The sequence below is a fragment of the Pezoporus wallicus genome, unplaced genomic scaffold (assembly GCF_028554395.1).
Source record: "Pezoporus wallicus isolate ANWC-B61680 ecotype Strahan unplaced genomic scaffold, APGP_CSIRO_Pwel_v1 contig_6999, whole genome shotgun sequence".
In the NCBI taxonomy this organism is placed as follows: Eukaryota; Metazoa; Chordata; class Aves; order Psittaciformes; family Psittacidae; genus Pezoporus; species Pezoporus wallicus.
The window spans coordinates 19,333-42,108 of record NW_026640180.1 but is presented as its reverse complement, the minus strand read 5'-3'; the positions used below and the strand labels follow the sequence as shown (position 1 = coordinate 42,108).

General features: G+C 46.7%; 1 protein-coding gene across 2 annotated transcripts; it reads right to left on the bottom strand.

The window, feature by feature from the left end:
* Nucleotides 1-7,334: 7,334 nt before the first annotated feature.
* On the bottom strand, nucleotides 7,335-20,641 carry REST (RE1 silencing transcription factor). Of its 2 annotated transcripts, none has more exons than XM_057417957.1 (4): nucleotides 20,543-20,641; nucleotides 18,539-19,449; nucleotides 13,037-13,120; nucleotides 7,335-10,063 (listed from the first exon to the last, which is right to left on the bottom strand). In XM_057417957.1, exons 2-4 carry the CDS (start codon nucleotides 19,437-19,439, stop codon nucleotides 8,364-8,366), a joined length of 2,685 nt encoding a protein of 894 aa, XP_057273940.1. In that variant the 5' UTR covers nucleotides 19,440-19,449; nucleotides 20,543-20,641; the 3' UTR covers nucleotides 7,335-8,363. The 2 variants fall into 2 exon arrangements, with proteins under 2 accessions (XP_057273940.1, XP_057273941.1); XM_057417958.1 differs by lacking the exon at nucleotides 20,543-20,641 and adding an exon at nucleotides 20,176-20,193.
* Between the last annotated feature and the right edge of the window lie 2,135 nt (nucleotides 20,642-22,776).

The window sequence follows — 22,776 nt, the reverse complement described above, 5'->3', positions numbered from 1 at the left end:
TGTTCAAAGCCCCGTTCAACCAGGCCCTGAAAGCTTCTAGGGATGGGGCAGCAGCAGCTTCTCTGGGCAGCCTGTGCCAGTGCTTCACCAACCTCACAGGGAAGAACTTTTTCCTAATACCTAATCTAAATCTCCCCTCTTTCAGTTTAAAGCCATTCCCCCTTGTCCTGTTACTCCATGCCCTTGTAAAAAGCCCCTCTCCAGATCTCTTGTTGGCTCCCTTTAGGTACTGGAAGGCTGCTATAAGGTGTCCCCAGAGCCTTCTCTTCTCCCAACAACCCCAACTCTCTTAGCCTGTCTTCATGGAAGAGGCTCCAGCCCCTGCATCATCTGCATGGCTGCCTCTGGGCTTGTTTGAGCAGGTCTATGTTTCAGTTTGGATGATGTTTAAAAATGCCTCTTCCGGCCTGCACTGCAGCTATGTTTAGACATTTCCACAGGGCCAGCATGCAGAAACCCGTCACCAGCCCCATCTTGCTGCCTAAAATGTCCCTTCCAGACAGAGCTAACCAAAGACTGCCTGTTTCACTCATGCTGTCACACAGATACATAAAGTTTTGTGCTTTGAGGAGAACCTGTCTCATGCCAGTAACAGGATTTAACAGGGAGGTAGATAAAAGCATGAAGGAGAAGCTTGCACTTCCTCTTTAGCTGGGGTTATGTGGAGCAGTCATAGAATCATAGAATAGTTAGGGTTGGAAAGGACCTTAACGTCATCTAGTTCCAACCCCCCTGTCCTAGGAAAGCAGGCCTGGAAAAAGCTAAACCGGGAGGCAGGAAAAGGGTCTGGCTGTGGTCTGTTCAAACCAGCTTGACAAATCCAAACCAGGCGTTCCCTGTAACATTCCTCTGCTGCTGTATGTCTGGAAACACACAACATGAAAGGCAAACAGCTCTGCGTGCAGAAAGACATGCCTGTGTTACAGCGGTGGTCCTCAGCCCAGGGGCTGGGCGTGAGGAACTGCAGCCAAGGCAAGTGTTTGGTGAAGCAGGTCCCGTGGTCTAGGGGCAGCCTTTCTACAAACACAGCTGGGCTGCACGTGGGCTGATGGAGGTGGACAAAAAGGACAAAAAGGGGGATGTGCATGCATGCCTTCCATGCCCGGTGTCCTTCTGGGTCCAGCCCAGAGGCGCAAGCGGTGCGCTGGGGCAGTGCGGGGCTTGGTGCTAGGCTGGGATTGTAGGGCCTTTGCAAAGGCTGTGCTGTGCCATGAGAGCCCCAGCTGGGGATGAAAATGTGTGCCCTGACAGATGCTAAACATCAGCATGCAGAACGTTGTAATGTGGAAGCAGTTAGTTCCTGAATGAAAGCACAGACGTGCCTTTTATGAGCTCCCAGGCCTGAATTACACCGGAGCTGAAGAGCTGCTCGGAAATGCTTCTCAAAGGGAGGGTTCGTGTCTGGTTTATGCCAGACAGCCTGAAAGGTAACACAGTTTTTACCATGCCTGTGGACAGCAGCCAATTTAATCTCAGCACAGCAGCCAAAAGCAAAGGTGGTTTGAGTCTGTGCAGAACTGAGGCATAAGGAGAGGGCTAGAGAGGATCAGCCCTGGGAAGGCCTGCTCTTTGTGGGTGTCTCAGTGTACACTAGCAGGGTGCAGTTACTTATGGCTGCTCCAGCAGTGTGTTCAGCAGAACCATCCGCACAAAAACACAGCTTATGGCTTTGGATGCAGTAGTTAAAATCCAGGCAAAGACATACAGAGGGGCAGATTTTGGTGTATTCAGCTAAGGCTGGCTGGAGTTGCCTTTGAGCCTGTGCGTTGCAGCACCCAGGGGTGTTGGTGTACCTGGATGGGGTATTCCTTGATGTCCTGGCAGAGCCCAGTGCTGGGTTGGAGTGGGGCAGTGTGGTGTGGGGACTGCATCTCCCTGCAACCCTGAGCAGGGACGTGCCGTTTGGCACACACCCTGTGTGGTGCCAGCTCACAGAGAAGCTTCCTTTTCCTGCCCAGTGGCTATTCCCTGTCAGAGCTGCTCACGGCAGGGACTCCCAGCCCAGGAACATGGCCACTGCTTTTCATGGCAAGAGCAGAACAAGTCCCATGCTGCTACCTTTAACGCTCCGAAAACAGACTCTAATGTGCAAAGAGGCGCATAGGGCAGGGAATCTAATGAACTGAAAGGTTCAAACATTTGCTTCCCACTGATTTTCCTGTGATTCGCAGCTTGCAATTGCTGTATACTCCCTTCATCAACAACTGCCCTCAGTGATCTTGTAGCTAAACTGCTGGGGTTGCCCAACATGACTTGATGGCGGGTCCATGCCCTGGCAGCACATTGCACCATCCTGGTGGTTCCTCCGGTGGCCGAGGAGGGCTGTGCCTCTGCAGGCCAGCCAGTAGCATCCTGCAGCACCAGGGGAAATTATTGACCAGCTGCTGTCGAGAATGAGCAGGTGGTAATTTCCCGTGTCACACATTGGGTGCCATGGTGTGGCTGTGGCTGCATCTGGGAATTATTCTGTGCCTCAGGTCCCTGGTCCAGCCTCACCAGGCAGCACTGAGTCAAGAAGAAAAAGGGGAAAAAGGGAAAAAAGCCCTCAAACCATCAGGGTTAGTCTGGCCGGCTCTGAGCGGGACCAGGGCTTAGTGCCTTTTGGAAGGACTGAAGCAGCATATGAACCCTTTATTAAAACCAGGACCCTCGGCACAGCAGTGGGAAAGGGGCTCAGCCTGCAGGGCTCAGGGATGCTGAACAGGGTGCAAACAGCCAGGCCAGATCACAGGGTTGGCAAACATGTGCTGTGCTGCCCATGCGTTAGCTGAGGAGCGTGGAGTGCATGTCCGCAGTGCTGCAGCTGTGTATATGCTACAAGCATGTGCTCTTGAGATCTCCAGGAGGCCCTGGGCAGTTTCACCTCCTGAGTCCCTGGTTAAGGCACACTCAGGAGGTGGTCCTGCAGCTTTGTGATCACCCAGGGCACTGCCAGTGTCCCTGTCCCTGTCATCCCCACCAAGGGACCAGTCGCCATCTTCCCACTCTCCTTCTACTTGTGATGGAAACAAACGCAGGCACGAACCTCACCAGACCCCTCTCCTTCTCTCCTGTTCTCAGATGGCAGCAGTCTGAGTGCTCTGACCCATACAGGGCTGAAGGAGACCAAGAATGGCTCCTCCGTTCAGCCCATAGGCAAGGGACAGGTTGTGCCATCTGGCTTGAGCCCAAGGGTGTCAGAGCACTGTCATGACATTGCATTGCTAAAGGTCTGGTGCTTCCAGCAAAGGAGGGAGATGTGGGGAGCTCAGTTTACCAAGCTTAAAAATACAACCTGGCCAAGGGAAGGGTTTCACCCTTCTAGAATTACCTTTTCCTATGTGTAGGTTATACTGTGCACGTACAAGGTAAAGCCGCTTGTGTCAGCATGGCTAAACTTTAAAAACAAACAAAAAAACAACCACCAAACCAAACCCAGGCACCTACCCACCATTTTGGCTCCTTCAGAGCATGAGCAAAGCCTGAACAAGACAGCTGAATTAAGACGTAAGTCTTAATTTATGACATGAGCGCTGTTCCCATGGAAGCCAGCAGGAAGCTAAGCTATCTTCCAATTGAGCTAACTTACCTTTGGGGCATATTGGTGTGCGGGCAGAAATTCACACTGGCCTGCAGGGTACCACTGGACCATGTGCCTGTGCTCGGCTACCCAGTTCCGTAAAGAAACAACTTGGCATATAGTACCTCCTAAGCATGTTTTCAGCCCAGCAGGTTTTATCATGGTTTTCTATCAGGAAAAACTAGCAGTTTTTCTGCCAAGGTGCAAGGATCTAGTCAGAGATAAGCGTGACCTGACTGCAGGCTTGAAGGAAAAAATGGTTTCTTAGGTTGCCAGCTGACTTGTGTGTGCTCTCATTTCAGGTGCCTTGTCCCCAGAATGGCTTCCCAGGGGTGGGGGGCAGCAGTAGCTGGGGTGCAAAGGGCAGGGCCTCCTCCATCCATCCAGTTTGAAATCATTAACTCACAGCAAAGAGCATTCAGACCCTGCCATTTGTATGCCATGCTTTCAGAGTATGTCCCTTGCAGTCTGTGGGCAGGCTTGTGTACCACTCCTGTTCCTTGCCCTACACCTTGGCTGTACCATGAACGGCATACACGCCGTCTACAAGACTTCAAGGGGAGCAACCCCAAACCTGCCCATACCCAGGTGATGACAGCCCTGCCACCCTGCATAGCACCAAGGCTATGGCCCATGGTAGCGGTGCACCCTGCTCTTTGCTGCTTGACTAACTGCATGGCTCAGAAACCCAAATTCCCATTGACAGACAACGATGACTTTGCGGAGGGTGCACTGCTTATGAGAAAACATTTAATCAAAGAGAAAAGCTGTTTCTGGAGCCATTACCCCTGTCTGCAGTCAAGTGCACATGACACCTCTGTACTGGCTCCCCCAGATCATGCTGGCTTGAGGTCTGGCAGAGCTCCATCAATGATGCTTGCACTGCTCCTGCCTTTAGTTACAAATGGCTTTCACAGACATTAATAAGTGGGAGACAGAAGCTGAAAGTTCCTTAATAAAGTTTATTTAATCATAACTATGCTTAGGAAAATACACTTGGGTTAATATAATGCAATTTAGTTTATACTACATTTTGAACAAAAAAGACTTCTTATACATGTTTTAAGTAAAAACAGGATGTATGATCTGGCTTGTTTTACATCTATTACAAATGTAGAAAAGACTGTCATGCACTACAGTAGAGAGAGCATGAAAAAAATTACCTTTGGTTTAATTCAGAGTATACAAGTATTGCACTGTAAAAGCATCAAACATGGTGCAACTAAACATCATAAACATGTTTCCATGCCAGCTTACAAAAGTTAGCTAGTGTAATTTTAGAGAGGAAAAACATATGTACACGTAAAACAATTCATAAAACAATTCCATTAGCTATTTGGATTCTGTTAATATTGCATGCACACCACATATCTACACAACTGACATTCAAGAAAACTCTTGAACTTGATCCAATACCTTTCAACTACATCAAATCTGTTGAGATCAATTAAATCTGTTGAAATCCATTAGATCTGTTTAAAATCAATTAAATCTGTTGAAATCAATGACATTACCAGATCTTAACTGGCCTGTCAGTTGTTAAACACTTCTTTAAATAACTGAAGTTCCAGCCTAAATCATCAAAATCCAGAAATAGCTATTACAATACCAGGATTATGAATGCCTAGCTATCCACTCCTAGACCATTTCTCAGGGCAGTTACTCTGAATGCACAGATTCATACAGCAAAAGCCCAAACCACCACACTGCTCCACCAAGGGCTGGCAGTGTAGGGGTACATCAGTGTGCTCATCTTTCCAATCACATAATGGAGGTTGAACACTCGTACAGATATTATTGCCAAGAAACATGAAAATGGCAAAACCAACACAAAATAATTTAAGAAAATTGGAAAAGTAAAAAAAAAAAAAAAAGGCATTGTTCAAAGGGAGATACAGCATTGTAAGGACACCATATGTAGTGGGTTACCTGAGCTGCACCCACCCCCCCCCCCCAAATACTCAATATTAGCAATGTCTAATATTTTAAGTACACAATACGCGTTACATCCTTGCCGCTTTACCATAACATACTCCCAAACCTTGGTCATAACCAAGCAGAGAACTTCCAACCCAGTTCTGCACCAACATTAGGTTTTCACGACATTGTTGATAGGTCTCACATAGAAAGAATCAACTTCTTCTTAATATGTTAATAAGTTATTTTCAGTTTCTAATCTTGTGGCAAGAAACAGGAGCCAACTGTTGTCTTCCAAGAGTTCTTGTCACATGAAGCATTGAAACCATGACCACTTCACAGAAATGTGCAGCTGAGTGTCTCACAGAACAACATGTTTGTTTTTATCTCATAGAGAGAGATTTAAAGTCAGTCAACACCATTATTTCCACTGAAGAAGAAAACAGAAAAATGATCAGGCCAGTCCACAAGTTTATGTGAACATAGCTAAAGTCCTTGAAGTCTCTCACCAGATGGCAAAGGCTCTTCGCAAGGATACGAAAGGAGCTATAAAGCCTCTACACAGGACTGGAATTCTCAGCATCTGCTCACATCGCTCACAAATGGTGGCAACATTTATATATAAATGAAACACTATTATGAAGGAAAAAAACATACATCTAAGACTATTACAACTGGTTGCTTAGGAAAACAATTCAACTAGGCTTACTTTCTTAATGTTTAACATAAATAGAGTTGCAACTTGATCTTCAGTTGACAATGATTGTCACAGCCAAGGTAAGGATTGAACACTATCTAAGCAAACAAAAACTCACTATACATTATACAATTTATTTCTGCCACAAGGGATATCCTCCCGCTCAAATCTTTGGCCTCCTATTACCAATCTCCCACAAGCAGAAGCAATGTAGCATTGTTGCTCTCTATTCATTCAAGGCAGTGGGCTTGTGTGGAGGGGAGGATACTGTGGGACATGCAGAGAACAGGGTTTATTCCAGAGCTTACACTGAGAGTATTTGCCATAAAGTGCTCTGACAAATACTGTCTGAGCTCCTCAAACCCACTCTCCAAGTAACACCTGCCTCCAAGTTTGCTTTTTTGGACCTGACCACCAGAGAAGCTGACCCCAACCACTCCCACTGGAAAGGTGGCTAATGACAGCGGGAAGAGCGCACGGATGTGACCGGAGGGTTTTGCTTTTCCCCCTGCTGGGACAGATTTTGTTTACATTTTGCCACTGGCTGGCTACAAGCAGCAAGCATGCTATCTCTGTTGTATTGGTCTGTGCCAGAAATGATGTCTGTTTAGAATTAAAAACTCCTGGTATGACATGTAGCCCTGAGATGATGATCTGATCACTTAACATATTTCTCTCTGCATGGAAGCAGAATGAGTTTATTAAATGCAACCTGAATGAATAAGGAGCAGGAATTCTGACAGTTTTTAATGCCAGGTTTGCTGCTTACCAGTTGATATATCTTTATTTGGGTTTTTTTGTGTGTGTGAGATGTTAGATTTTGATGAACCACAGATATTCACTGCTACTGTTCTATTTTTTTTTTTAGGCTCATGAAGTTTGACTGCTATCCATCACAGAAATGAAAGGGTGGGGGGTAGGAGGGTAAGAAATAATAATCATTTGGACTTACACATCTGGACCATTTCCACCATGAGTATTTTCCTGTTTGGTAATCCCAAATTATAAATTAGAATTTATTACTCTGTATGTGCATCCGAAATAACAGAAGTGGCACTTTCATGATAAATCCTATTAAGTAGTGTTTTGAAATTGCATTGGTACCATTTTGCTCAGGAACTATACAGTTTTAAAGGCAGTCAAAAATATATAGCCAAGCAGTTCAAAATTGCAGCAACTTCATGTACAATGAGTAACACCCCAGGGAAGCAAGAAACATCTGTAGTAAAGAGCATCACAGAAAACTGTCCCATGGTAAGCAACAAATCTGAATGTTTTCAAATAATAATAATAATAATAAAAAAACCTTTCACAAACAAAACCAAACATGCATATATAAAGTGTACATGTACTGCACAAGCGCTATTCCTAAAGGATTAAACTGCATAGGTAAAAATCAAAAACAATGTGCAATATTTTAAGCCCTTAAAGCACAATAAAAAAAATAATCAGAAATTAAAAGTAACAGACTTGCTCCCCCACAACAAAGCCAATTCTGTATCATAGCCATTGAGATATTGATCAAGACAGAGGTTCTTCAATCAGAAGTTGGAAGAACTACTCACAAATTTTGGCTCACCATTCATGCTTAGGGGATCTGAAATGTATGTTCACAATTAGAATTATCTTCAACAGTTATGTTCATCACTAGCCAACCTTGATTTCTTTTACAAAGTGCTCTTTATGTAATAGAAGCTATCTTCCTGGTAGAAAAAAAATCAAGTATTTTAACACTTTGAACATCAAGACACGTCAAGAAGAACTAAAAAAAAAAGGTGGAGGGAAGAGGGGAGAGAGAGGAGTTGGCTGCTAGAACAAAAAGCAACTAATGCCAATGGCTCTATAAGCATCCAACTTGTTTATTGTTAGCTACAGTCTTGTTCCTAAAACTCAATTTATGGAAGAACTGCAGAAGCTAATAGACTAGAAGCTTACACTGACTTTACAGGACACAGCCTCATATACCCTACCTGCTTTCTCTAATGGAAAGATCCAATAGTTACTGAGTTCACCATTACACAGAAAGTTGTCCAAAATATTTTCAACTTAAAAAAAACCCCAAACTAAACCAATAAGCAAACCAATGCAGACAACTAAGGCAAACTGTGCTTACAAAAAAAAATCTACAATATCTGTACATAAGCTGTATAAGATCTTACAAGAGAAGACTCCCTCAAACCACAGCTGTTTCTACTCCTGCCCTTTTGTTGCCTTCTCAAGATAATACACATTGACTAAGTGGCGATTGAGGTGCTTGCTGTATTCACCTTCCTTTTTAAATGACCGGTCACAAAAAATGCATACATAGTTCTCCCTGGCCACGGTGGTGTCAGCAGCTCCTTTTGATGCCTTTGGACTTGTTTCCTCTTGTACAGAGCGAGTTCCATTTAACCCCGAGTCATCACTTCTTTCTGATATGTTGTCACTTATGTCGCTGCCTTCGTGGCTGTGGATGCCCTCGTCCTCATCCATTTCCTGAGATTCATTCAATTCTGTGTTATCCCGAGATGGTAAGGCCAGAGCTACTTTAGGGTTTTGTGTACATCCTTCTGGGGGCACAGGTACTGGCACAGCATCTCCTGTTGGCTCTGTTGCTGGCAAGCATGTTTTGGTCAGGTCCAGCAGGTCCGAGTTATTCACAGTTTCTGCCACGAAGGTTTCCTCTGGCTCCTTCTCAGGTGCCAGATCTGCTACCACATCCATGAGCACATCCAAGCTTTTTTCAGAAGACACTGCATGGGGAGATTCCTCAGAGCAAGTGTCTTCCCCTCTGTCTGCCTTCCTCTCCTCCTCTTTTTCACCAACAGTGTCCTTACTCTCTCCTGCTGCATCAGGCATTTCTTGGTCCTTTACCTCAGCTTCTGTGTTTGCATCCTGAGCTGGCAGGCAAAGCTGCCTTGGGTCTTGTATACAGCCTCCTTTGGCGTCGGTGCTCTCCCCCTTGACAGCATGACCACTGTCGTTTAATGCTGCTGCATCAGTAGGATCTTGCTCCATCTGGTTGCTGCCCTCAGTGTCAGGCTTCATGCACTCATCTTCCTTGGCGATATTATACTTATCTGGCATCTCCCCTTCCTCAATCTTCTGCTGATCAAGTTTACTGTTTTTCTTACTGTGCTTATTTTTCAGAGCTTTCTTTTTCCTGTTTTTCTTGAGGCAAGAATTTTGCTTTTTAGACTCCTCCTCTGGTACAGCATCACTTGTTTGAACTTCCAGGCACTCTCTAGGTTTAGCTTCCACTTTCCTTTTCTTTTTTGCTACTGTTGAGGTATCATTTGCCTGCTCTTGCTTTGAGGAGGTTAGTTCAGCCTCTGCCTTTCTTTTGATCTTCTTTGTTTTACATGTTTTCTCAGTATTTTTCTCAATTTTAATATCCACTTCTTTGTTCTCTGAAGCCGATTTCCGACTTCTGGTTGTCACCTGGCCTGCAGAAACACCGCTTGTTGCCTTCTTTTCCTTGGCCAAATTATCTTTTTTCTCCACTTTCACAATTTTCTCCATTTTCTTTGCAGCTGAATCCCCTCTCATTTGTTCTTTCTCCACTTTGTCACTAACGCTCTCAGAAAAATCAACTTCACTCTTTTTAGTCCGTAGCTTCACCTTTGAAACATCCATGGTGATGTCAGAACAATCCGGATGCCTGGATTTGATGTGATACTGCAGGTTACACTTTTTAGATGCTGCGTAATCACAAACAGGACAGAGGAACTGGCGTGGGTTGACGTGGAGCTCAACGTGCTTTTTGAAATTGCTGCGGTCAGCTGTTTTGTAGTCACAGTGTGGGCAAGTCAGAGGCTTCGGCCCATTGTGAACCTGCCTTGCATGACGAGTTACTTCATGCTGGTTTGAGGCCACATAGCTGCACTGATCACATTTGAATGGCTTCTCACCTAAGGAAGAAAGGGCGGAAGGGAATGATGGTGATTATTAAGTATGGGGGTGGTGGGATAATCACCTCCCACTAATACAGATACAGAAATATGGAACTCAAAAAGGGAAAGAAAAAAAATTATCCATGCGCCTTTAAAAATTAAGTGAACATAAAAAATCCACAAGTCACAAACACATTCACAAGACACCAAGAACATAATACAAAAAAAAAAAAAAAAAAGAGAGAAGGGGTGAGGGCTGGGAGGAAGGGGATCCAAAGCCAAACAAGCAGTAACAACATCACAGGTTCTGGCTATGCATACATACCGGCAGAGATCTCTCTACAGTAATATTAGCAAATGGAATCCATACCCAACTGGTCCATTGAATGCATTGTAGAAAAATGGAAATGTAACATTTGATGAATAGCAGTTTCACACAAACGTTTCAAAAAAGTGTAACTTTACACAGATTTAGCATACTTCACGTTTGCATTAAGAAGGAAATGAGGGGAAAGAAGTTAGCAAAAAACAAAGTATGTGAAAGGGGCATGCTGCTCAGATGATCTTTACCTCGGGTAATTCAGTTCACTGTTATGGTGTCTCAAACACATGACACACTGACTGCAGCCTACTCTTGGCAAGCCAACCAGATACAGTCAAAGTCATCATGTTACTACCGAAATCTGCATTTATAGTTGTGCAATGACTCTTGCAGAAGTGTTCTGTAATGTTCTCCTTAGTACATGATGCTGCAGAAGTGGCTTTCAATTTACACATCAAAGCAAACAGGAAAAACACTTGTAGCGCAACAACTCAAGAGCAGAAATACTTCGAGAACATCTGTGCCTGTGCACATTCAGCTGAGGAATTTGGGATGCTCCTGGACGTTGACCAGCATCTCAAAGCTGACCTGCAGAACTAATGTGCGCCACTTCCCAAGTATGTTGGAAATTCACTTCAGCCACTTCTGCTCAAGGTACAACAGTGCTCCTCCCACCCCTGCAAGCTGCTGCCCCGACACTGCCTGTACTCATGCTGCTTCATTCTCACAAACTATAAAAGGCTGTACTTCCTCCCTGGCAGCAACGAGGGGGGTCACTTCTTTAACAGCCTAGATCATTTCATGTCTGCCTGCAGCATCCCTATATTATCTAACGAAGGGTTACCTTGATTGCCTATCATCTTTTCTTTCCTTCCTTCCCCCAGTTCCTGGTGGCATTTTCCACAAGTTTAAGCTTGATGAGCTTTACTGCTCATCCTTCTTGCAAGCACGGACCTTTATCACCTACACTTCAAGGAACAGTTCCATATTGCACAGAGTGAGGACAAGAACAGCCTCTCTCTTACATACACATGAACAAGCTGTTCTAACCGCACAGAGTGCTCAGAGGTAGCTGCAATGGGGGTACTCAAAGAGTTTGTGTCCATCACCTCTATAAATCCAGGGATGTCATGGCACAAGCAGAAAGGACATGTACCAAGATGGCCAAGAATACAGCTGTGAATTAAGCTCTAAACCCACTGTTGTTCACTGTCTGATGTGTGAAGAAAGCTCCAGCACCAGTCTGCCTTAAAAGGCCAGCCTGTGAACTGCAGGAGTCCAGAAATTGCCACAGAAAAGGTTCAGCCGTGTGGGCAATGCAGCAAGACATGCAACAGAAGTTATGAGAGCTATTAATAAAACAACCCGAATAGGAAGAGTCCCATGTGCACTCCCACTCCTGTCAGAACAGGTCACACCCTCCTTCCTAGACCTTTTGAGTCAGGGGCCAGATTCCACTCCTCATCCTTTTTGGATCTGAGACTTCCTTGCACAAACAAAGGGAGAGTAAACTGTTCATGAAACAGTTTCCAGACTGAGTCTTGACCAAACCATTTGCAAATCTTCATTCAGCCCAGAGTTCAGCCAGAAATTATTTTTGTTTCTGGAAGCAGAATACTTAATTCACTAAATTCTCAAACCAAATTACTGGCATGTCATTTTAAAGCTGGCTATTTTTTAATGGATCCAAACCTTCCCCATCCACTACAGTTATAATTGCCTACCTTCTGGTTTCAATTTAAAGCATCATCTGTTGAAATGTAAACAATTACTGTTCAGAAGACTCTCATTACTGTTGCTAGGATTAGGAATTCACCCAGGTCTGGTCTATTCAGATATTAGCAAACCAAAAGCACAGGCTGAGAAATACCTGACCTCTTCTACGGGAGTCACAAATCACAACTGTGCTTGTGTCTGGCACACCTCTGCTGTTACAACTCACAAAAAAGCAAATAATTCATTCAAAAGGGATTTGCAAGAAAGCAAAAGCAGATGTTTGTAACACCACAGCTTACGACCAGTAACGGGAAATAAAGACTAGTAAAAGTTGCTAATTTGACTTTTAGCGCCACAAGACCGAGTCACATGTGAACAGCCTCCAAGTTTGCCTTTTTCTCTTCACTGTCTCCTTGCCATAAGCAGACACTATTTTACATCTTTCTGTAATGCTAAGCAAAAGCTAAGAATTCCCTGAGAATCCACGGGTGAGGTGAAATCAAAAACATTACAGGAGGGTCTCAGCTGCTCAAAGTTTTCCCAGCTTCATTGATTTGAACTGACCTACATCAGCAGATGCAAGACAAGAATCTGTTCTTATATCACCACTATGTTATACTTGCTACTGGATCACCAGGACTATGAAACTCAGAATTCACCTTGGGAAGTAAAAGTGAAAGAAGAAGATGTATTCCCATTATTACTTTTATTAATGGCACTTAGCATTTCCTTAGCAGGTAAAGACCTTCCCTGTTAAAACAGAAGCTGAAGCTCAGGCCATACTAGATGAGATACATCTCACACAGAACTGGACAGCCTTCCCTAGGTGGCCCTGCTTGAGCAGGGGGGCTGAACCAGGTAAGCTCCAGAGGTCCCTTCCAGCATCAACTGTGCTGTAATTCTGTGAACCACCCCTTCCTTCCCGAGTCATGCTGCTGCTGCCCCTTACCAACCTGAGTGGGTGCGCATGTGCCTGGTTAAATGGGTCTTCTGAGAGCTGGAATAAGGACACATAGCACACTGATAGGGTCGCTCTCCTGCAAAAACAAACAACATTAGTTACTGAAACACAGCTGATTCCCAAACTTGGTTACCAAGCCATACACATAAGGCTGTCACAGATCCCCAGGTTGTATTTGAGGGCACACTACTTCTCAGCAAAGTGACACAGTGAGAAACATTTGCCCAAGCAGGGCCAGTGCAACATGTCATGAATGAGAGTAGTGACAGGGTAGAATATGAGAAAAGTACATCCTCATGTCCATCTGTGGTCAGATGGTAACCTCAGGCACAGCCACCTTTAGGAAGTCCTAAGCCACCAGAACTGACGTTCCTACAGTATTTTCTCCCAGCAGTGAGAAGATGCACAAAAGATACAGACCCTTTAAGAAATCAGGTATGTTCTTGCTTCATGTAACACCTTACCTGAAACCTCCGTGTTTATTTTGGATTAAGATGGTGAGCAACCATTCAGCATGGACCTGCATTTGTCAGAACAAAAGCGCAAACAGAGACTGGGTCTGTACTGCCAAAGTTTCATTGGCAGAGTGAAATTAGCTTGGAGCATGGAAAAGCATGATGCCCTGCTCAGTGGAACTATGCTGCTAGAAAAAGCTCAAGTGTAGCAGCAACATTTATTTTGAATACTCAAATCCCTCTGCCTGCAGAGTCATTGTTTCTGGGGAACTAATGGAAACGAACCTGTCATAAATTAGGTCTCCACAAAGGACAGTTGGCTTGTGTAACTATCAGCACAATGATACTTGAAAATCCTTTTCAAGTGAAGACAAGCCCCAAATACAGGCAGACAGTTTTAGAATTAACATCTGCTAGGCAGGTCCAGGTAAGTACCAGGAGTGTTTGCTCCAAACTGCTTGCACAGCCGAGACATCCAGGCACACGTCTCCACTACAAGTTGTAAAACACTCAGGTGGATACCCCCACTAGAAGAAGAGAGTGAAGTTGGGATGGGAAAAGTAAGTTTCTTGTTTGTAATATTTATTCAAGTCATAGTCAGAATTACACCACAGCATTTTGCTACATCAGTTGGAACATGCAGCCAATGTGCTCTCCAAATCACTGAGACCTGGACGTCAATAAAAACCCTGCATACAGACTACTTGCTCTCACTTTCAGAGGCACAGTTCTATGTGGCAGCACAGACCTTCATCTGCCAGTATGTGATGTGAGGCTCCACGGCAGGCCTTTGCCAAAATAGCAGCAGAAGCAGTCTTTGTAATGCAAACTAATCCCACATTTCTTCCTCCCAGCAAACATTTAGACTATCATTCTTGATTAGATCAGCAGTTTAAAGGTAAATTCACCCTAACAACCATAACCTCTTTCCCTTTCCAGTTAAAACAAGACAGGAGATTGGTGCAATACAGTAAGATTAAGTCATGTACCAAGGGAGGGGTAGTCCTTTTGTTACAAAGGTTTTGGTTTTAGATGACTCCTTAAGATCTGAAAATATGTGGCCAAAGGTCCTGGAATATTCAGTCATGTCTTCAACCCATTACCCCAAATTTCCTACCTCTAAAGTTACCTACAAGGTTAGGAATGTGGAAAAGGCTTTCTTTCAGGTATGTTATATAGGGCACGGCAACAAAACACACTAGATTTAAAGTATGAAGAATACAACTAATTTAAAATGAGAATTTATGAGAGTTAAATGCATGACATTATAAGCTCTATTTTAAAAAATTCTATTCCCCAAAGGATGTTTATTGCAATTTTACAAGCTCACTAAACGCAAAGCCACCAAAAAAAAACCCTCTCCGCAACACACTTAAAAGACCCAGCCTAGCAAAAGCTGAAGCAGGCACTTAAATGTGCAAATGAACAGGCAGACTGACATCAGTAAACAAGTTTAAGATCATCTCTTTGTAAAGCTTTTCTTGTAATGCCATCAAAAGTTCTGCCTGCTAGAAACCACTTTTATCAAACTTCCAACACAGTGGTAAGCAAGAAAGATCCCCTATGGCAACCAAATTAATAATAATAAAAACCAGACAGTTCAAAGCTAGGCACTGAACACTATGACCGCCTGAAGTAGAATCACAGAATCAACGAAGTTGGAAAAGACCTTTAAGATCATCAAGTCCAACCATTACCCTAGAAGTCTTATTGACGTAGCCCTGCAGTAGGTTTTCAACTAAGTTTTCTAGAAACTGCTCCTAACAAGTGGAAAAAAACAAACCAAACCAAAAACCCAAAACTGAGAACAATGCTGCAGTGTCTTGCACATAATACAGTTCCAGCATCAGCAGTGTGGATAGTTGATGGGCTAAATCAAGTAAAAACTTGGTCTAACATGTCTGAAGAGCATGAACATGCCCAGGTAGATCTATGCCTGACACAAAGGATCCTTTCTGCGAAGGGACAGCCCGGAACATCTCCAGCTACCTCCTCCTGGGCAGCAGACAGGTCCTTCCAGAGGCAGACCTTCCAGCTGACAAGCTGATGACCATCTGCAGAGTCCTTAAACCATCCCTCTGCCCAGGTCCCACACACTTGTCAGCAGTCTGCAAAACAAGCACTGCCACAAGCTGCAAGGCATCCTCCAATAGAGGATGAGTTCATGGACATCAGCTTTCCAACATGGATAACCTCTACCTGCCCTTCTGTGGTGCACAAACATGAAGAGGATGGGTACTACTCCCACCAGACAAGGTACTAGCCGGCGTGCAGCCCCCTTCCCTGTTCCTGGTCATGTGCTCTGGCATCAGTATGCGTCTAGTAAGTTGACTCAGTTCACTAACCAGCAGGAACCAACCTGGGGAATAGGAAAGGAATATTTTACTGCCATTTTAGTGAGCTGAATCAACCCAGGATACAGGGAGAAAACTGAGACTGCCTTTCTCCAGCAGCAGCAGAGCATTTGATCCTGTGAAACTGCACTCTGTAGAGTCAGTGCTTTAGGAAACTGGATGGCCCACTGAATCCAATTATTTGCAAGGAGGCATTTTCCCACACAGAAAAAGTCAGGTGAAGTACATAAAAGGGGAGAGTAAGAAAATCATCTACAACCATCTACTCCAAAATTATTTAACCTATTAGTAATCAGCAAACCAAAGAAACAATCAACTTTATTCTTAACATTCTGAACCCATAAAATAGAAAGTAAATGAAATACGGATGTATCCCACTCATCTTTCTTCCACCAAGCATTCTTCTTAAATTTACTATGACCCAAAGATATTTTAGTACCATTCAGACAGTTGTTATGAAGCTCAGTACTGTTATGTTAACAGTCTGCAAATACTTTTGACTATAAAATAGGTGTGGGTATTTTTCCAAGTTTTGATTTTTTTCGGGTTGTTGGGGGATTTTTGTGCATTGGGGTTTTGTGTTCTTTTAAGGCAATCAATTACACATTAATACTAGCACAAACTTTTAGCCTGGTGTATAAATACATCTTCCAGTAGCTTATGCATTGTTTCAGTACTACTCCTTTAGCTTTAGAACTCTCCCACACAAAATCAATGTTACTGGAAACAAGGCACATTCCCAGACAGTCTGCTAACATATCTGAAAGCTCTTTATCACACAAGAACTGGCTGAAAGGTCTTAACTTTTTAGTTAAGAGCTAGGAAAAAAAAAAACAATTGCCAGGGTGGACTAAGAAAAAAAAAGTTGAAATCATAATCACACATTTCAGCTTAATTAAAATAATGAAAAGACATGGCAAACCACAGAACCACAAAACTCGATTGCACAACTATTTGTAAAGAAGAAAAGAGGAACTGGACTCATCCCACATAATTTAACATGCCTCCCCCCTCTTTTATATTAATACAGTTCACTGGTAAATTGGTCAAATGCAGTGAAAACAGAGCGCTTCCTCAGCAAACACGCTTTCATGGCTAGTTCCTGTGAAACTCAACAAGAGCTTTCAGAGATCAGAGAGAGAATCTAATGTCATGTACAAACACAAGCAGAGATGAATTCAAAGTCGAGACAAATATAAAACAGACAGGCACCACAGCATAGACTCGCGCTTGGCCGTGAGTTCCCCCCATGATTTAGTTTTCTCGTATTATTTTGTCATTTTTACCTGGTCTTTTTCCTTTTATCTCCCACAACACACACAAAGAAAACAAACTGGAGGATAAACCACACCATTTTCCTAACACCTCTCACAATCACCTTTGTTTTCTTGTTTAGGAAAACAATATTTACACAGGAGTTATTTTTAAACTCTGAATACCAGTACATAGCTGTTGTTAAGCCTATGTCCTAATGCATTACAAAGAAGATGCTAAAGCATGCTGACGAACACAAACTTCTACACACTTGAGCTCAAGCCCAGCCCCGAGGCCAGCCCTCCCCTTCCAGACAGCTGCAGACAACTGAACTGAAGCCTCCAAACCATTCATGTCACTGCTGTGACAAAACATGACTTCAAAGGAGAAATTCCCCAGTGTTTTGAGCAGCCTACAATAAAGGGGAACCGAGTCAGGTCAGCGGGCTAGAAGATGGTTAGCAAGTCTGCTCTTTCTTCACAAAGCCTTGGAGATGCGAAAATAGCTTCTGAGAAGCTGCAAGTTAAGTCTGAACTGCCCTCCCGCTTCCACCAAAGGGATCAGGAGGCAAAGCAACCATACCTCACTGCCCGAAGAGATGAGCTGGCTATCACGTCCCCCCCTAGAATGGGGTCTCAAGTTTGGGCATGCATCAGCACTCCCTAGGCAAGAGGCTGGAGAAGCTCTCTGATACAAGGCAGGGTATTCCTAAACCACCTGCAGCCCCAGTTCACAGCATGGCAGCAACAGTGAAGATCCTCCAGTTCCACTTGGTATAAACCAGAACATAACTGTTGTTCCTTGAGATTACAAACAGAGGTTAGGAGAAGAAAGGAAATCAGGCCAAGGCCTCCCTCCAAAGCTTCCTATAGGCAAACAGAAGTATATGTCTACTCCTGTACATTAAGGGGAATTAATTCACTGGGAACACTACTCAACTCTTACTCTAATTTTGTAGATGCTGGAGGGCTCTTTTGTGTTTATCACCTCTTTCTTCTCTGTAATTACAGCTTAGTCAAATTTCAGCTCAGTCTAAAGGCACCATTTTAAAAACTACCAGTGTGATTTAGACACCTTTTGTCACCCTGCCTGTTTTGTTTTCACAGTACATCACCCTTTCATGCTGTGGATCCTGACGGTCATCACAACCACTCTGTTGTGGTGCCCTCTTCAAAAACAATGTCTTGAAATTGCTGCACATTGCTTCACCTCCTCTTGGGCCTCTGACATACAGCTTTTTTCAGTCCTCTAGGACTGCAGACCACAGCTCAAACCAAATCCACACTTCCATGAGGCTACAACCTGGTAGCACCAAGAGAGCAGAGCTTTGTGGGGCGGGAATGAACTTTGCAAACACAAGACTCTGGGCTTGCTTCATTCATTAGGATACTCTTAACCACGCTTAAATGAAAAAAAAACCGAAGGACTTACCTGTGTGAGTTCGGATATGTTGAATATAATTGTTCTTCCTGTCTGAAAAATAGGAGCACTGTGAACAGGTATACACTTTCCTGGGAAAATGGTTTCTTAGGTGCTTCTTCCAGTGATATTCACTGACGGTAGTGTAAGTGCATATGGTACACTTGTAGACTCTCTCATTTTCCCCTGCTTTATTGTGATGTTTCAAGTGAGCCAGATAGTGATCGTATCTGTTAGTGTTATAGCCACAACGATCACAACGGATTGGACCCTTAGAGAAATCCACCTCTTCTGCAGTGCAAGAATCAGACTCCTTCACCTGCGCTTGCTTTTCTGCATTTTCTTCCACAAAGAATTTCTTGGCACTGTGAACCCTGATATGATGCACAAACTCCTCTTCAGACTCTGCCTCATACTGGCAAGGCTTACAACGGAAGGGCTTGCTCTTCAAGCTCTTACACTTGTCCTCTGTGCTTTCTGGAGTATCTGGTGCTTCCAATGAGGCGTCTTTATCCACACTGAGAGTCTTAAGAGGGGGGCAAGCAGCTGGACCTTGGGTTTCCTCAGTAGAAACTCCAAGGGAGCTTACTTCCATATTTTCAGGTGCCTCACGGTCACTCTCTGCAGCCTGGGTGTCTTCCATACCCTCTCCATCGCTGTCTGAGAAGTTGCTGTCCCCCACTGTTGTCAGTTCTGCCATTTGTCTCTCTTCTCCAACCAGGTAGTCACAGCAGTTGCCATTGACTTCTCCAGTCAAGGCCACGTTTGCCAACATAATAAGTTGAGGAGCTGCCAGTTCAGCTTTAGAGAGGTCGTGTAAGTCATACATGTCATTGGACAATGCCATACCAATATTCGCGCTGCTAGGAAAGAGGCTGTTCCCACTAGACTGTCCCAGCACTTGGGTTGCCATGGCAGTGGTTCTGTTGGAAGAGAAAAGGCTCACGGGTCAGCACCGAGCTACGGAAAAGCCTCCTCTGTTTTGTGCTGCCCAAGCACCCCTCCAGGCAACACGGGAACATTAAAGCACTTCGCTGACGCCCTGGGGAGGCAGAACCCCGGCGCGACGGGGGCCGGGGATCCCGTTCCTCTCCCGAAAGGGCTGTCCGCTTCCTCCCTCGCTGCGCTGTGGGGCAGTGACCGCGGGGTGCCACCCCCCATGTCCCAGAGCGCCGTGGAGGAACCCCTTCCCCCGGGGGCGGCCGGGCCGCGGCAGCTCCCGCGAGGCCCGCCATGTCAGACACGGGGGGTGGCGCAGGCGCCCGCGGGTGGGTGCCGAGGCCCCGCCGCGGGCCCCCGCCCTGCCACGGCCTGCGAGAGGGACCCCGCCGGTCACAGGGCCGTCAACAAAGGGGGACGGCCCGGCGCACATCCGCCGGGTGAGGCTGCCGGGGGATCCGTGCCGGGCCGTGCCCCCGCCGCCGCCGCCCTCCCTCCCTGCCAGGCATGCGGCCATTTTCTGCCTGCCTACACAAAGCGGCCCTCCCCGCGCCGCCCCCGGCCCGCCGCCGCCGACGGGGGGAACCTGGCCCGGCACGGCCGCCCCACCGCTCCCCCTGCCGCCGGCCCGCGGCGACTCTCGGTTTCCTCCTCCCCTCCGCAGAGGGCAGCGCAGGGCAGCGGCCCCGGCGGGGGAAGCAGCTCGGTACCGGCAAGGTCACAGCGACCGCGCCCACCCGGTACCCGGCGGCGCGAGGGCGAGCGGAGCCGCGGGCCTCCGCCAGGGCCCGCGGCCTCTGCCGGCGCCCGGCCCGCCCGGCGGTGGCATCGCCTTCCGGCGGCGGCGACGAGGCCCGGCGAGCGCCCCCGCGGCCGGCGCGGCGCAGGCGGCTGCCGCGGCTCCTTAGCCGTGGTGCTGATCCCCCCCCAAACTCCCGACGCGGCCCGGCCACCACCGCCCGCCCGGCGGCCGCAGATCAGCCCTGGACAGCGCCTCTCGCCCGGCCCAGCCCGGCCCGGCCCGGCCCGGCTCCCCCCGACCTCCGGGGCCCCCCGGCCGGGCCCGACCGCACTCACCGGCGGCGCGGGGCCGCCCGGCCGCGCGGCGGCTGCTGCGGGGCGCGGGGCGGGGCGCGCGGGGAGGCGCTGGTGTCGGCGGCGGCAGCGGCGCGGCGGGAGGCTCCGCGCATTCCAGCACACAGCGCGCAGCGGCGGCACCGCCCCGCACCGGCCCGCCCCGCCCCCGGCAGCGGCCTGCGGGGGGCGCCGGGCCTGGCGCCGGTGAGGGAGGGGCCGGCGGGTGACCCGAGACTGGGGTGGGGGAGAACGGGCTGCGGGACCGGCGTAGGAACGAGGGGTCTCGGCGGTGCCGTTCGTGGCCGCCAACCTGGTACCTGCAGGCAGGGGTTCGAGCGGCCCGGTGCCGGTGCCGTCGTGTCCTTTATTCCGTCCAGGGAGGGTGAAGCTCCGCCGGCAGCTCCGCGGCGCTACCTGCAGCCTCACCTTCACCGTCCTCGGGCCACCAAATGTTACCTGAATGGCTCTTAACGTGCCTCTAGTAGCTGTAGGACCCACCTCTCCTCATTCCAGGACAGGGAAGAGCCCCCCGCCCAGCCTGCTGCCCTGCGATGGGGAGCACAACAGCAGTGACCAGCCCCAGACAGGTCAGAGAGAAATCCCAGCCCTAAATGAGGATCCAAACCTTGTGTGTGGTTTCTTCATCCTTCGGGTACCGGGACCTTTGACACTAATGTCTGAAAAGGCATCTCGGGTCTAAGGCTCCTCAAGCTGGGCTGATTCGTAAATCCCAAACCTTGAAGCAGGAGCCAGGGGCTTAGTGAGTTAGCACCTCTGTGAGGCTGCAGGAAACCCTCTCCATGCTTCGAAGCTCCAGCCAGCTTCAGGAGCAGCTTTGCTGCCCAGCCAAGCAGCGGGTGCAGAGATGGGGCAACCACCTGAACTGGCAAAGCGGGAACTCGTCCCAAACCAGAGGAAGCAAATGGGGTTCTTCCTCAGTACAAAAAACCGTGGAGAAGTCAGACTACATCAGGAATTGTTGAAGGGGTGTAAAGATGTTTTGCCAGCTGTTTTGATGGAGCATGTGATGAGCATCCCTGGTCTTCTCCTGTTTAGTCTGTGTCCCAACAGGGATTTCAGCTCAGATGAGCCGAGATGGTGCTGACACTCCTGGGCTGCATCTCAACTTGTGGAACATTTTGAAGATTCTCCCCCAGACGGCTGAGGGATTTCATATGTCCTCTTCCTCCCTTGGTTTTGTCCTGCCCACTGTTGGTGGAGGCCGTGATTGCACCAATCCCTCAGAGGCTGCTTTAAAGCAAGGTAGAGGAGCCCATCTTTGAAGCAACCACACAGCGTTTAATGTAACTGAGTAGTGCAGGTGTTGGGGCCGGCAGTGAGTAGTGGAGCTCAGGCTGCAGAGAGCCACCTGCTATCACCTCCAGAAGTGCTTCTATCTGTGTTTGTTGCAATCTGAGCCCATATCATTACTTAAACCTATGTTCAGACAAACAACAAGATTTTGGATCTTACCCCAGAGTGTGAGGACACTGTGGATAGTGAGTCGTAACCTCCTGTCCTGCACAGCAGAGGTCCAGGGTGGGCACAGGGCACACGGTGTCACCCTTATGCTGGCGACTGGTACCAATCGACACATGCTGTTATCCTTCAGCTCCAAACACCACCACGGCTTGGGCCAAGTCAGCTCTTCCCATCTCTGTGTTCAGGGTCTGTTGAAGACCAGTGGTGGTTTGGGTTTTATGATGGAGTTGTTTGGTTTTTTTCAGGAAAGTATAAAAGTAGACTCTTGGCATTTGACTCAGTGCTTTTTTTAACCGTCATGTGGCACTTGCGGCTTTCAGAAAGCTTCTGATTAAAACTTAGCACATCAGTAACCCAACTTTCAATAACGCTTCATCTTCTAAAGAGTTTTGATATTTCCCTCCTCTTCTGAACAGTTTTGAAACGCTTATTATTTCTTTTCCCCCAAAGACTCATTCATTAGCAGTTAGGAAATGCCATCCGCACTTGAAGATCTTCCCAACTCACCCTGCTTCTACTGAGGTATTTCTGCCTCCCAAGGGCAAGCTTCTTTCTCCAGCCTCCATATATGCCTGCCTGTCATTTTTGTAATCTGGGAGATTAACTGTAATACAAGTATATTATCTTATTGATTTGTACATATATATATATATATGGGTCCATATATATATATGAATTTATTTGAAAGAGGTTGCCCTAAAACTTTAACCTGAGGTCCCTCCCCAAAACATTATGCTCTTGCAGCCTCCATG